Consider the following 13,527-nt stretch of genomic DNA (forward strand, 5'->3'; position numbering starts at 1 on the left):
CTCAACACAGTTATCTACCATGCACCCTTTTTCTCAGCAAATTGCTGAAGGATGAGCCAACTCTAAGAGCGAGCAAATCAAGAAAGAGAAAACTAGTAGACAGGGTATCCAACCAAGAACAGCGACGCAGGAACCTTGCCAGGATGAGAGTGAAGGGAAGCCCCAGCGCAACTCTGAAGCCAAGCTGAGAGCAACCAGTCTAGCCCAGAGCAGAAGACAGAAGACTCAGGGATGTCTCTAAGGGGCCAAAAAGGGAACGGAGATACAAATGAAAAAAGAAGGCAATTAACAATCCCAAGAAACTATCAAAGTTGTTCAGAAAATCATACCACATTATACAGCCCAGCTGCAGGCAAAGTCTAAAGGGTCATTAACAACGTTAAGAATACTTAACAAAAAGTTACAGTAATTACACTGGGAAGATTAAGGACAGGATTTTAGGAGGTGCAGAATGGTAGTGCAGCACAGTTTATAAATATGGAATTTTTAAAAGAACAGGGCTGGGGGGATTGCAAAGGAGTTGGGAGTGTTTTCCTCTGGGTAATGCAAGCCTGAGATAAAGAGAAGTGAGTCAGAAATACTCTTTATGAAATCTTAGAGCACTAAGGGATTTTCTAAATCTATGTATATGTTACTCCCCTAAAAATTAAATTTTAAAAATATATGTTTAAATATGAAGCTATAAAAACAAGTATCTTTCCAACCTCTCTCCTGGCAGAATCCAGCTTCTTCCTCCCGTACTTTCTCCTTTCCTGAATTTTCCAATTCTAATGCACAAGTATTACCTTTATAATAAAAACCATACACCTTATTAAAAATCCACGAGATCAGATTTTTGGAATCTGAAGCAAAGGAAGGAGGACAGTTTTATAAACATAAAATGAAAGAACTCCACATTCATACTTGTACAGAAAAAAAAAATCCATACCCTACCCCCACCTCCTGGATGATAGAGTTTAGTTCCTTCCCAAAACCCTGCTTCATATTTACAGTTGCTTCAGGATGTGTGAGAAGTTAAATTTCAAACAACTTCCTAAATCCACATTCAATTTTGTGAAAGCACAAAGTAGCACTCTGAACAAAGTCATCTTTACCCCAGATCAGTCTACAGTAAGTTTTTATACATGTATCAAAAGACATTCTCTAAATATATTGATCAAATAAAAACCTTACTTTAAAATAAACAAAATACTAAATACTAAAAAACAAACAAAAAAATCTCCTTACTTTAGGTTAAGTAAGCAATTGCAAGAGGAAGGAAGGAGCTTTTAACAAAATGTACCCTCACTACCCCCAAATCAAGACTCATTAGAAAAATCTGATGTTAGTGACTAACACTGTCTCCGTGAAGAGGAAGAGAAGCATGCTAAAGTAAAAACAGGTCAAGCAATAGCTCTCACCACAAATAAAGCATTGAAAACACCTGGTGGAAGAAAGTAGGAATATTTTAATAGCTACTCCTATCTGCGTTTTGTTAATCTGCAACATTATTCAGAGAAACAACATTGTATTGTTTGATGTGTTAGAGATTATGATTCTTATGTTAAGAGCCAACTGAGGAATAAACCACACTACTTTTTCTTGTCTAAAATATTAAAGGGAAGGGGGAAAAAGGACCATTGTGATTTATATCAAACTTCTTTTGTTTGCTTTTAGAAGGGGGTCAAGCCCTGCTCACAGAGAAGTGCTTCCACGGTGGCAGTACTTGTTCCCAGGAAACCTGGTGCTGCAGTACTGAGCAACCACAACCATAGAGCAATTCTTCTCCATAAAAACAGCAACGCCCCTTTCATGGCTTGAAGTTCCGATTAATCCTGGAATCAGGAGCCCTTTTTGTAAAAACTGCATCACTTAGTAACCACAGTTATAGAACCACGCAGCTCGTTAAAACCTCCCTTTATACAATGCTACTCAACTATTATTAAACTTTCAAGCCATAATTAATGGCTAAATTATGCTATTACTGAACATAGCAAATTAAGTTTGAATAATCTTAAATCTTAACAGCTGATTTTTAAAATGACTTCACTTTGATTTGCTCTAAGCCTAAACTTCACTACATATTTTGACAACTAAAAGGTTAGGTTTAGAGTTTACATCTCCCCCAGAGCCTTAAGGTAAAAAAAAGGCAGTTCAGAGTCCTGCTAGCGTTACTATTTCACGATGCTAATTTACATTATTTTTCCAACCATAAAGTAAAACTATTTGTCTACTTTACCAATGAAGACTGAGCTCAGGGTTTCAAAAACTTTTTTTTTTAAGTTTCAACTATTCAAATACTACCCTTGGCTTTTTAATAGTCAACATGACACTTTCAGGGAGAAATTTTTTTAGGTGTTTTTAAGAAAATTTGCCTACCATCTTGCAGCTAACTGAGTTTGCTGCAGTTAAACATACAGTTCTGTAACTAGGTATCTTTCTTAGTTCTAATTAAAAGTACTCATTATTTTCCCCAGGACATAGACTGACCTCTGTGTTCTATTTACTCTGTCACATCTTCTATCTCCAACTGCTTTTCGTCTGCCACCATATTCAATGGATCCCCCAGAGTTTTTCTGCCCAAATCACCGCGGCACGGAGGGCCATCCTTCTTCCCCAGGGCGCCCACCCTCTGAGCGGCAGGAAGCTTTTTTTTTGGAGATCTGAGGGCATACTTCATCTCCTCTCTCCACTCAGCCTCTATCAGCTAGCCAAACAGGCAGGGGTGACCCTTCCCTCAGACAGGGACATACTTTGTTTTTGGATTTTTTTGAACCGAAGTATAACTGACATAACATTATATTAGAGAAATACTTTGTGATCACAATTCCAACTGCTTACGGGGTTTTTCGTGCTTTTCTTGTAGGGGGTGGTGGGAGTTGTGCGAGTTTTTTGCAGGTTCGTCAACGTTAAAGGGCAATATTACAAACTTTCCATTTTTAAAGGGAAATCATTTGGGTTACACTTGATATAGCAAGAAACCAAAAAGCAGAATAGCCTTATTCTTTATGAAACTGATCTTTTTAAAAACATCTAATCTTTATTATGGTAACAATGTACAGTGTATATACTCATAGTCTTCTACTAGGCAAGTGTTTGGGAGAAGAGGCAGGATCAAATTATTATAACAAGAAACAGTTTAACTCATCTCCTTTAATTGATACATTTCTGAAGTAGCTTTAATCAGGAGCATTCATTTCTGAAACAAGACACGTGATAAAAAAAGAATCAAACCACTTATAGCAATTAATAACATCTGCAAGGCAAGTTCAATTAATGTTGGAACACTGGCTAAGTCACATGCTGTGGAATGTTGAAAATCTCTGAAAAAATACCTTTTAAACTGTGGATCATGATACTCAATATAACTTTCACTAAAATCACAGCTACAAGAAACCTTGAATCTTTAAGGACTGAAAAACACTGTGACCAGTTATTCAGAGATGATAAATAACAGAAATGAAACAAACTACCTTTTTAAAATGAGAAGATTAGTAAAACTATGCAAATCTATACACTTTTAAAATCATTGGGTGAGATTTCTTAAATCAAATTATAAGGTCCTTTTATGGTACATTTTACACAAGAAGTTCTCTGTACATGGTAATAGTTACAAGGCATCAGAGTCAGTAAAATAAATCTGAGAAGTAAGACCACTCCATGTAACCAGAGATATTATAAAACACTAATTCAGGAAGTTATTCAGCAGCTTATAAAGAAATAGGAAGTTGTTGACCAACTACATGAAGAACTATTTCCTGTAGGAAAACTGTAAGACAGATGAAGAAGGCAGTAATTCTCAGAGTAACAAAAGAACTCTTTTAAAATAAAAGCTCAGTATACAATCTTGAAGAAATCATTTTTAAACAGTAAATTCAGTAGAATATTATACCTAATATACAGACTTAAGCTTTTTAAAATACTTCACAATCATACCAAAGCTTGCATATGTGTCCTTCATAAATGTCGCTGGCGCCATACTTCCACCTCGTCACCTGCCAAGCTAAGGTACAAGTCTTCTCCAGAAGATCTCACTGACCTAGGGCAGGCTTTGAAAATACCAATTATCGCCTGCCTATAATCCTTCAGGAATTACGCTTCCTTGAAACTACAGGATGGGCCAACTGACTTCGGAGTCATTCATCTATGATCACAAGACAGCAAGCTGCCTCCAAAGTCAACATTTCTCAGTTTTCAATCAAATTATATCACCTTGCTTGTCTGGACCACTTACGGTCAGATTTCTTCGTGCCAAGTGTAAATCTCACTACATTGTTTACTTTGTAACTTAAAAATTAGCTCCAACAATTACCTTTAAAAAATGTATATAGTTTTCACTGTTGAAATGAGTGTAGTCTCCAACTAGTTTAAGTCTTCACCCTACATCTAGCTGGCAATAAGAATCTTCTTTAGACACAAGAGGAAAACACGTAAGTGCTGACTGCAAAGAGAGCCTGACTTTAAAACATCAAAACCAGAATAAAAATGAACTTTGACAATAACAACTTGGTTCCAAAAGCTTCATTTCTCATCTCTGACTCACAGTCAAGACAGATACTAATCTCCTTTACCTGTGTAGTACACAAAAACAAGTTGTTTACAACTCACACATCCTACAACATCATGGAAATAGGTGGCAACTAGATGTGAACTCAAGTTTTTATAACTTTTCTCCAAATTGCATATTTTCCATAAAGCAGATCCTTCAGAAGAATATGAAATCTTACAACCCCACAGTACCCCCAACTTCCAGGTCCAATGCTTAGGAGCCCTCTCTACAAATCCTGCCAGGTACCAACTAATTCATGATTCTGCCTACTTTTAATGATTGAGATCCATCTATCATGGAAAACCCCTCTATTTCTCAAAGTTTGATGTGAGTAAATTATTGCATGGAGTCAAAAAATTTCATCTTTCTTATCATATAATAAAATTAATTTTACTTCCACGTTAGACTCCCTCAGAAATCTTGAAGATCATGTTTATCTCTCTTCTTCTCAGTTTTTTCTTTTCCAAGTAAGCTTCTCTCCACTCCTGTAACCATCACTCACACGGCATAATTTTCATTTTAGCCTGGTTTACCTTCCCTACAGGCCCACTTGAGCTGGGTGCTTGGGGTGGGGTGGTATGTGTGGGTGCACACTTCATTAATCCATCTTCAGGAGAAACACTTCTCAAAGGGAGAATCATTGGGAAATTTTAAAAATTATAAGGGGGAAGGTATAGCTCAAGTGGTAGAGTGCATGCTTAGCATACACGAGGGTCCTGGGTTCAACCCCCAGTATCTCCATCAAAAATAAACAAACAAATAAATAAACCTAATTGCCCCCTCACCCCCCAAAAAAAGAGAAAAAAATAAATTACAGAATGTTTCCACTCAAAACAAAAAGATTATTCAAAATGATGAAAATATAGGCAGATGTCACCTAGAAGCAATTATTACAAGATACGAAAGACTAAGAGGGTAGCATAAATGTTGCTCTTTAACCATATACTTGTAGCTGTAACATCAACCAAAGAAAAGAGGCAAGCTAGCTATTAAGCTGTTTAAAAATCTCCCCAGGTCAGCATGTGACCCAGCAGGGAGAGGTTCAAAAAAGTACAGCCTTTCTTTTTCCTAACAACCTGGTTTGTTTCCACTCCCTTTCCCTTCAAGACACATCCCTCACAGCTAGCAGCTCTTTCAATCATTTACTCTGGGTGTCTGCTTGAGAACAAATGATCTTGCTCATGCAGATGAGTTTGCCAGACTCGTGTGTACTTTCCAGTCTCAGGCCCTTTATTGTTCTGGTTGAAACCTGACCCTTTGAAATGGATACCAGGACACCAGAAGATGAAATTTTAAAAAAGAAGAAAAAAGTTACAGGAAGAGGGGGCAAAAAACTGCAGAAACTTTTCCAGCTCAAACTTTTTCCTCTGCTCTTCTCCTAAATAAGCTTGTCACACAACTGTATCTTACATTGCAAAGCAACAATGTGCCCTGAAAGACAATCAATATAAAGTACTAAGACTCATACAACAAAACAGTATCATTAATTGTATTATTTGATCTATTACATGTGCCTTAGGAGTAGACTGACAAGACAGATCTCAATCAAAACTTGGATTGTTTTTCACTTCATTATCTCAACCTGATTAAACAGTATGAAGTAAGCAACTTTTTGAAAACATCAATTTCAGTCCATAGTAATTATTTTCAGAAAACGTTTTGTATATTCTTAAAACAAGCAAGCCAGATAAAAATATTAAAGTCATCTATAATTTCAAAAGGATAGACAAAATTCTATTTTGACCTTTTCAGCTTCAGTGAAATTTTGCCATTTTGTTAAACACACACACAAAAAATTAGGCTGATAAAAACAAATAACCCAGTAGCCTTGTTTTCAATTTCCCAGAGGAAAGGGATTCGGTTTTGAAGACCTGATAGACAGCTTGAAAGAAGTTGGCCACTGAGCGATTGTGATCAAGCCTGAAAATCCACATTTCGCTTTACATTTGGGGGGGGGGGGAAACAAACTGATAAATCACCTCAAACTGTAGCTAATGGGTTTGTCATTTCACAATCTAAAATACTGTAAAATTAGACTCATAGAGAAATTCTACTTATTTTATAGTTCTTTTCTACCAGTAAAATGTTTATTTAGAGAAGATATAAGTAGTGTCATACATATTTCATAAAACTATGTCAGCCCCATAATTATCAAAATTTGAAATTGTTCATGGTATTCTTTCAGTTTTGAGCTAGGCTAATGAATAGGTTTCGCACTAACTTAAAATGACAATATCCAAGTTGCCATTAAAGAAAAGTTTAGTAAAAAACAATGAATAGGAAGCTTTCAAATACTACCCAAATAAGTTACTTAGGTCAAAGCAAACTAGAAAGAAAAAAAAAATTACAAAAGATATAACTGGGCTTGATAGAAATATTAAGTATAATATAAAAATAAATGACAATTTATATCTTGGCATCGCCTTACTGTTTCCCAAAATACAGTTTTCTCAGAAAACTAAACTCTCTCGCACCGCTTATTTTCACTTACTTTAAGAAGTATCTCTGGCCAGAAGACGTCTTTGCCATCTCCCAGCCGGCTGGCAGAGGCACGTCATCAGGTATCTCAAAAGAAGACTGTCGAAGGTGTTGAGCAGTGGGCGCAGCTGCTGGCCCAGAGACCACTCCAGTGGGGGTCAGCGTCCCAGGAGACACGGCTCCCAGCTGCAGGGAGGCTGGAGAGGAATGAGCTCGGACATGCTGTGGAGTCAGGGCTCCTGCGGTGCCTGCATCGGTGCTGGCCTGTTAGGAAAATTCAAATGAAAATTTCTTAAGAATTGTTTTTAAAGACAGTCCTTTTAATTTCTTAGGTAGATATTTGATTGCAATGAAATTCTCAGTACCAGAGGCAAATTGTAGCATTTAATATTTGACACAGAGGAATATAGGTTTGCAGATGGATAATTTTAAATGTGTAAAGGCCAAGGCAGAATGGAGTGCTTTTCCAAGTTCTAAAATGTTCTAGATACAGACAAAACCCAAGGAATATAATAACTCTGCTTTCTTTTTCTAAAAACTAGGTTTTAAGTAGTTAATTTTTTTCCTACATCAAGCCCTAAACAAATGACAATTGTCATTTTTTCCTCACTATGGACAAACGTCATCGATAAAGCAACACCACGATTTATACCACTTTTAATGAATACAAAAGATCCAGAACCATTCAAATGCTCGTAAAAGCCACCTAAAATGAAATGGAAACCCAAGCACACATTTATATCTAGATGATAAAGAAGGCAACAATTCAATTATAATATAACTTAAGAATTTACATACTTAAATATTTACAACTGTGTAATAGCAGAAAAAGTGCTGCCCTCAGACCCCAAAGATCTGGGTTTCAGTCCAGGCTGGCTAGGGTGACACTGAACAGTATCTTCATCTCTGTGAGCCTCAAGTTTTCTCATTTGTAATACAGCTTATCTCATGATGGAAAAAATGAGAATATATGTGAATTTATACCCAAGAATTTGTGGACAATAGCATTTACAACCCACATTCATACTATTCATAATCTAGTATAGTTATTTAAATTCCCTGATTAGAGTTAGGGTTTGATTATCAAAAAGTTACAATTTCCTAGATTCATAAAGGCAAGGAAGGGGAGACTGGAAACAATCACCAGAGGCATTTATCCCTTCTAATTAAATCATGTACATTTCTGAGCTTCCAGTCAGGATAAATCTGAATCAGGAATCAGTAGCAGAAATAAAAGTCAAACTTACAGATGCACAACACTTGATTAAAACCTTATTAAAACAAACAAAACTATAGCAGATTATGGATAGTATGAATCCATTCACTGCTGATATAAATTCCTGTGCAGTTATTTACTAGAATAAATGGGAAATAAGTACACTTTTCAGTCGCAATTCTGTTTGGCTTATAGATGCCACAAGATGGGGAATTCAATCTCCTATGTGTAGTATGCTTTCAAAACATATTAAGTAACTAGCAGCATAGCAGTGTAGTCTGGGGGTTGCAATGCCAACACACGTTTTTACCCATCATGAGTCCAGACACCCACTTCCAGGGGTAAGAGAAAAAAGCATACCTAAGTCTACTACTTCTTACAAACCGAAGCGTTTAGGGCAAGCAGCTAAATTGTTTTTCCTTCCTCCTCCTTAACCTAGGTTTTTGTCAGCAGGTTAAGTGAGTTTTTCCGAGTTCCAAAACCCCTTGGTCTGGGAGCAGGAGACCATACAACAGGCCTGCAAACGGGGGGGGGGAGTGGGGGGGGGACGATGGGAGTGGGGGGCGATAACTGTTCTTCCCACTCAAATTACAGACGAGTGGACTAACCACATCTCAGTATTTGGAAAACCAATTAACTTTTGGGCAAAGTTCCTATGCTGAAGTTTAGCCTGAAGCAAGTTCTTTTTTAAAAACGGAAGGAAAGAAAGAAAAACCTACACCAAACAAATCTTCGGGGGCCTGTCGGAATGTTAGCACTTCCATAATAGTTTCACTTCAGTGTTGGATCAAGTTGACAAAATAATCGAATGCTGTGTATGTGGAACAGCCATGTTCATATCCTCAATAAGAATTAAAAAGCAATGGCGAGCCTCGAATTAGTCATCGCTTCCCAAACATTAACTTTTAATCACAGTTGAACTAGGCAGGACTCGGCCTATGAGTCAACCTGCAGAGCATTATCAAAGGCTTGTGTTAAGACCAAGGCACCGCAAGGCGCAGGAGGTCCTGCGCAACTTGCAGATGTGGCTAATTTAAAAGCATTTCAGCAGACTGTAAATAATAGTCTACAATTGAGCAGCCAACACATGAACCTACTAAGTTTGCAGAGAGTGAGCCCGCCCGAGTTCCACGGCGCAAGGGAAGGGCAGGGGTGAAAGCACTAACTCCATAAACAACTTCCAGGAAAGTCTGGATCCTGTATTCAGAAAGCGCCGGGGCCGCGAGGAAAATAAATGCTTTCGGGAGGGGGCCGGGGGAGAAAGAGCGAGAAACTAAATGGACTGGTCCAACCCCCACCCCTAATCAACACTGGAAAACAAGAGAACAATTATTTGACTCCCCAGGAGACTGAAGTGGAGCGAGAGGCCCCGAAGGCAAGGGGGCCCGGGGCTCCACTTCACAAACTCGGCCGCCGCTGGCAGCTCACCCACACACAAATGCCAGAGGCCCCCCTCCCCCTCGCGGCCGGGCGGCGGCGGCGGCGGCGGGAGCGAAGGTGCGGAGCGCGCGGAGGCGCGCGCATTGTGCAAGCCCACCGCGGCCCGGGCCCGGCTCTCCCCACCCCCTTCCTTCCTCCCCACCTCCCCCGCCACTCCCGCCAACCTCCCGGGAACCCCAGGGAGAAAGAAAGAAAGGAAAGGGAAAAGCACGCCCCCCGGGGCTGCAAGCGCAGCGAGAAACTCCGAGGGGGAAAAACAAATCTCGGCCCCGGACTCCGGGAGGAGTCGGGAGCCGGTACCCGCGGCCGGGCGGGCGCCTCCAGTCCCTCCACCTCCCCGCGGGCCCCCATCCCCACCCCGCCAGAGATCCGGGAGCCCTCCTCCGCCGGCCAGGGCTGGCGGCCGCCGCTCCCGAGCGCCCCCGGGCCTGGGGCCCGCCCGACGGGGAAGCGGGGAGAGGGGCGGCGAGGTTACCTGTCGGGAGTGGGATTTGGGCTCCGGCGGCTTGAAGAAGGAGTCGGGCAGCTTCCGGAGCCTCATGGGCACGGTCTGGGGCACGTTGGCCGTCTTGGGGTTCATGACGGCGTTGAAAAGCGCCTCCAGGTCGGTCTCCGAGTCCCCCCGGACGTGCACGATCTGGTGCCCGGCGGGGGGGGCCTGCGGCGCCGCCTGGGACCCTGGGGCGGCCGGCTGCCCGGGCCCGGACGGCGGGCCCTGCCCCTGAGGGGGCTGCGCGGGCGCCTGCCCTTGGCCCTGGGGGGCCGGCTGAGGCGGCGGCTGCTGCCCGGGATCCATGGTTTCTGCCTCCCCCGACGCGCACCCCGACCAGGCGGGCGAGGGCTCCGCCCGGGCGCCCCGGCTCGACGGGCCGAGACGGGAGAAGCGGCGAGGGCGGCGGGCCGGCGGCGCTGCGCGGCGGGAGCGGCGTTCGCCTCGCTCTCAGGGCCGGGGGGCTGCGCCGCGGCCCCGCATCCCCCGCCCCGGCGCCTCCGCCCCCGCCCTGCGCCCCGGCTCCACTGGTCGGGCGGCTGCGCCTCGGGAGGGGCTGCGAGAGACCCGGACCTGCGGCGCCCGAGAACTTTTTTCCTTCACCCCCTTGACGGATGCCGGGCAGCTAGTTGCCTCTCCCCTCCCCCTTTCTCTCTTATTTCCTTTTCTTGTTCCTTCCTTCCTCCCTTTCTTTTCCCCGGCGGCGGCTGCGCCCGACTGAGACAGAAACTCGCCTCAGACGCCAAAACTAAAGTTGAGAGAAGCGCCCGCCCGAGCGGCTCGCGGCTCCGCCTCCTCTCGGCTCTTCCTTCCTCTGCGCGCCCGCCCGCACCGGATCCGCGGCCGGCCGCCGAGGGAAACTTTCCCCTGCAAGTTACTACATTCCTGCAGACTCCCGGCCTCCAGCGCCCCTCCCGGCCGCACGTGACCAGCCCGCCCGCAGGCCCGGCCTCCGCGGGGCTGCACAGGCCCGGGGCCCTGGCCGCGGCCGGGAGCGTGCCTGGCGGTCGGCGCCGTGAGGGCTGCCGGCCCGACGACCACCGTTGGGTCCAGTCTGGGTCGGAGCTCTGGTCTCTGCGGGGAACGCGGCCGCCCCTGGCCGCAGGAAGCCCTCCCGCCCGGCCCGGCCCAGCCCGGCCCCTTCCCCGCCAGCCCTGGGGAGAGGCTCAGGGGCTTCCAGCTCGTCCTCAGAGGCGAAGTGAGGGCCGAAAGAAGTCGGGAGGGCACGTGTACTTCCACTTAAACCCTCCCCGCGTTGGCTCGACTTGACCGACTCGAGTTGTCAACGCAAAGCCTCAAGGCTAAGTCAGAGCTAAAATGGTTCCCGTAACAGGCACTGATTTTAATGTAAACAATTTTTTTTGAAATATTAACCTGATTGTTTTCATTTTTTAATATGCAAAACCCACTTGAAATGGATAATCGATTTTTGCAATTTGAAGCCTTAAGACTAGATCTGTAACTCAATGTAATTTACTAAGTAACAAAAAATTGCCTTTGTAAAAGTGACAACATTTTTTAGTGCTCAGACTTGCAACATAGTCACAAATACCTCAACGCAAAAAAAAAAAAAAAAATCAATGCTTAACTTCGGTTACAAGCATCCGGCCTTTCATCCTGGAGGAACTGGGCGCCTACCTCTGTTAACCCCGTGAAAGTTGGAATAACGAACGGGTGCGGAGCTCACCCCAGAGATGGTTCTCTTTGTGGAAGTGTCATATATGCAAGGAGTCCATTTGAAATCACTCAAAAGCAGTCAAAATTATTTCAAACATTCTGATTTTTTTAAAGCAGCTTTACTGAGATAATTTACATACGATACAATGCGTCCATTTAAACAATTAAGTGTGTTTTTAAGTATATTCAAAGAGTTGTGCAACATCACTCTGGTTTTAAATCCACTAGTCCATTCTAAAGAAAACTTAGCTTCCTGTTTTAATGATTTTGTCTGCAGTGCTGGTGAAACAGATGTATAAATAGGATTAGGCAAGAAAAGTTCCCCTGATAGAAAAGATAATCTCTTCCTCCAGCCAGGACATGCCCCGGAGAATTCTGAGGAGGGATCTGTGTCACTTGGTGTGGTGGGGCGGGGCCAGGGGAAGAGGCTTCAGACCCTCAAGATTTTAAGGCAAGATTCTAATCAAATACACGGGACCCCAATTTCAACTGAAGAAAGGGATCTGCTTGCATGACTGCTTCCCCACCTCCAAATGTCAAGTGCATTTAATCACAAAGGTACAGGTCCTGCAGTTACAGAGATTGGAGTTCAGATCCAGGTTCCACCATTTACTGGCTCTGCGACATTGGGCAAATTATTTATTTACTATTCGTTCATTTCTTTAATATTGGGGTCAGGGGTAATGACACCTACTTCACAAGTTGAAACAAATGAGTCAGTGGACCTAAAGTAAGGACTTAGCCATGTGGTGAGATCTGCATAAATGTCAGTTATCATTGTTGTCTGTGTTCACAGATTACCTCGCCTTTGCAGCAAACCCCCTCAGGGACCCTGTTGGCAGTCCCTTCCTGTCACATCCAATAATCAAAGCACACAAACAAAGCCTTTGGGCAGAAACTATGCATTAAAAATTTCCACTGGGGGGGGGGGTGTGCTTTTTAAGAACCAAAGTGATTGAAAATTGCAATGGAAGCTGTCCTTTAACTAGAGCATTTATTACTATGAACACTGTAATTAAAGGGCTTAGGGTACAGCAGAGGTGGCTTTGTTCAATATTGTTTCACCTGCTGTTCAATTGAGAACAAAATTACTTTGATAAGTGGATTTAAAGGCTGAAGTGATTTTACGTTCAGTAAGCACCTCTGTAGCATCAACCAAGATTTTGTAATTTACTATGGCCTCGTCTATAAAATTTCAGTCACAGGTTAGTAAGGAACAAAGATAACATGTATTCAGTCCTTTTTCCCCTCTTCCTCTCCAGCCCCAAATTTAGAGCAATTATCAGTTTAAGACACATTGAGGTAAGGAGTTGCCCTCTTCATTCAAAGACCCACGGCCCAAGCATGTTTTCCTGGATCATTTTCAGTATCCATGTAGATCACTGTCTGAGAACATTAGTCTTACGATGACTTGCTGTCTCAGCGACTGGGACCCACATCTCCACTCCACTTTAGCTGTCTGTGCCTATGTCCACATCCTGCCATCATCCAAAAATACTCAAAACTGTTATATTAATCTCTTAATTATAATTCTCTTAATTACTCACATCTCGTTTATTATTAACCTCTTTCTTTCCTACCAACCTATCACTCCTGTTTTCGCTTTTTCCAAATTCAGTTTAGAAGTCATAATTTATTGCTTCAACCTCCTACAGTCATCTATGCCCTCAATTCTATTGCCCCATGTATTTCAATGAG

At 42.8% G+C, this 13,527-nt stretch overlaps 1 protein-coding gene across 8 annotated transcripts in view; it reads right to left on the bottom strand.

The window, feature by feature from the left end:
- The window catches only part of YAP1 (Yes1 associated transcriptional regulator), a 107,931-nt gene extending 96,924 nt beyond the window's left edge, over positions 1-11,007 (bottom strand). For 2 of the 8 annotated variants that reach the window (XM_072968909.1, XM_072968904.1), the window contains exons 1-2: positions 10,138-11,007; positions 7,020-7,270 (exon numbers count right to left, since the gene is read on the bottom strand). In XM_072968909.1, the coding sequence (XP_072825010.1) occupies positions 7,020-7,270; positions 10,138-10,458 (572 nt within the window). In that variant the 5' untranslated portion in view covers positions 10,459-11,007. The remainder of the gene's footprint in view (positions 1-7,019; positions 7,271-10,137) is intronic. The other 6 variants (XM_072968906.1, XM_072968907.1, XM_072968910.1 and 3 more) reach the window with 3 other exon arrangements.
- Between the last annotated feature and the right edge of the window lie 2,520 nt (positions 11,008-13,527).

The sequence above is a fragment of the Vicugna pacos genome, chromosome 10 (assembly GCF_048564905.1).
Source record: "Vicugna pacos chromosome 10, VicPac4, whole genome shotgun sequence".
Taxonomy (NCBI): domain Eukaryota; kingdom Metazoa; phylum Chordata; class Mammalia; order Artiodactyla; family Camelidae; genus Vicugna; species Vicugna pacos.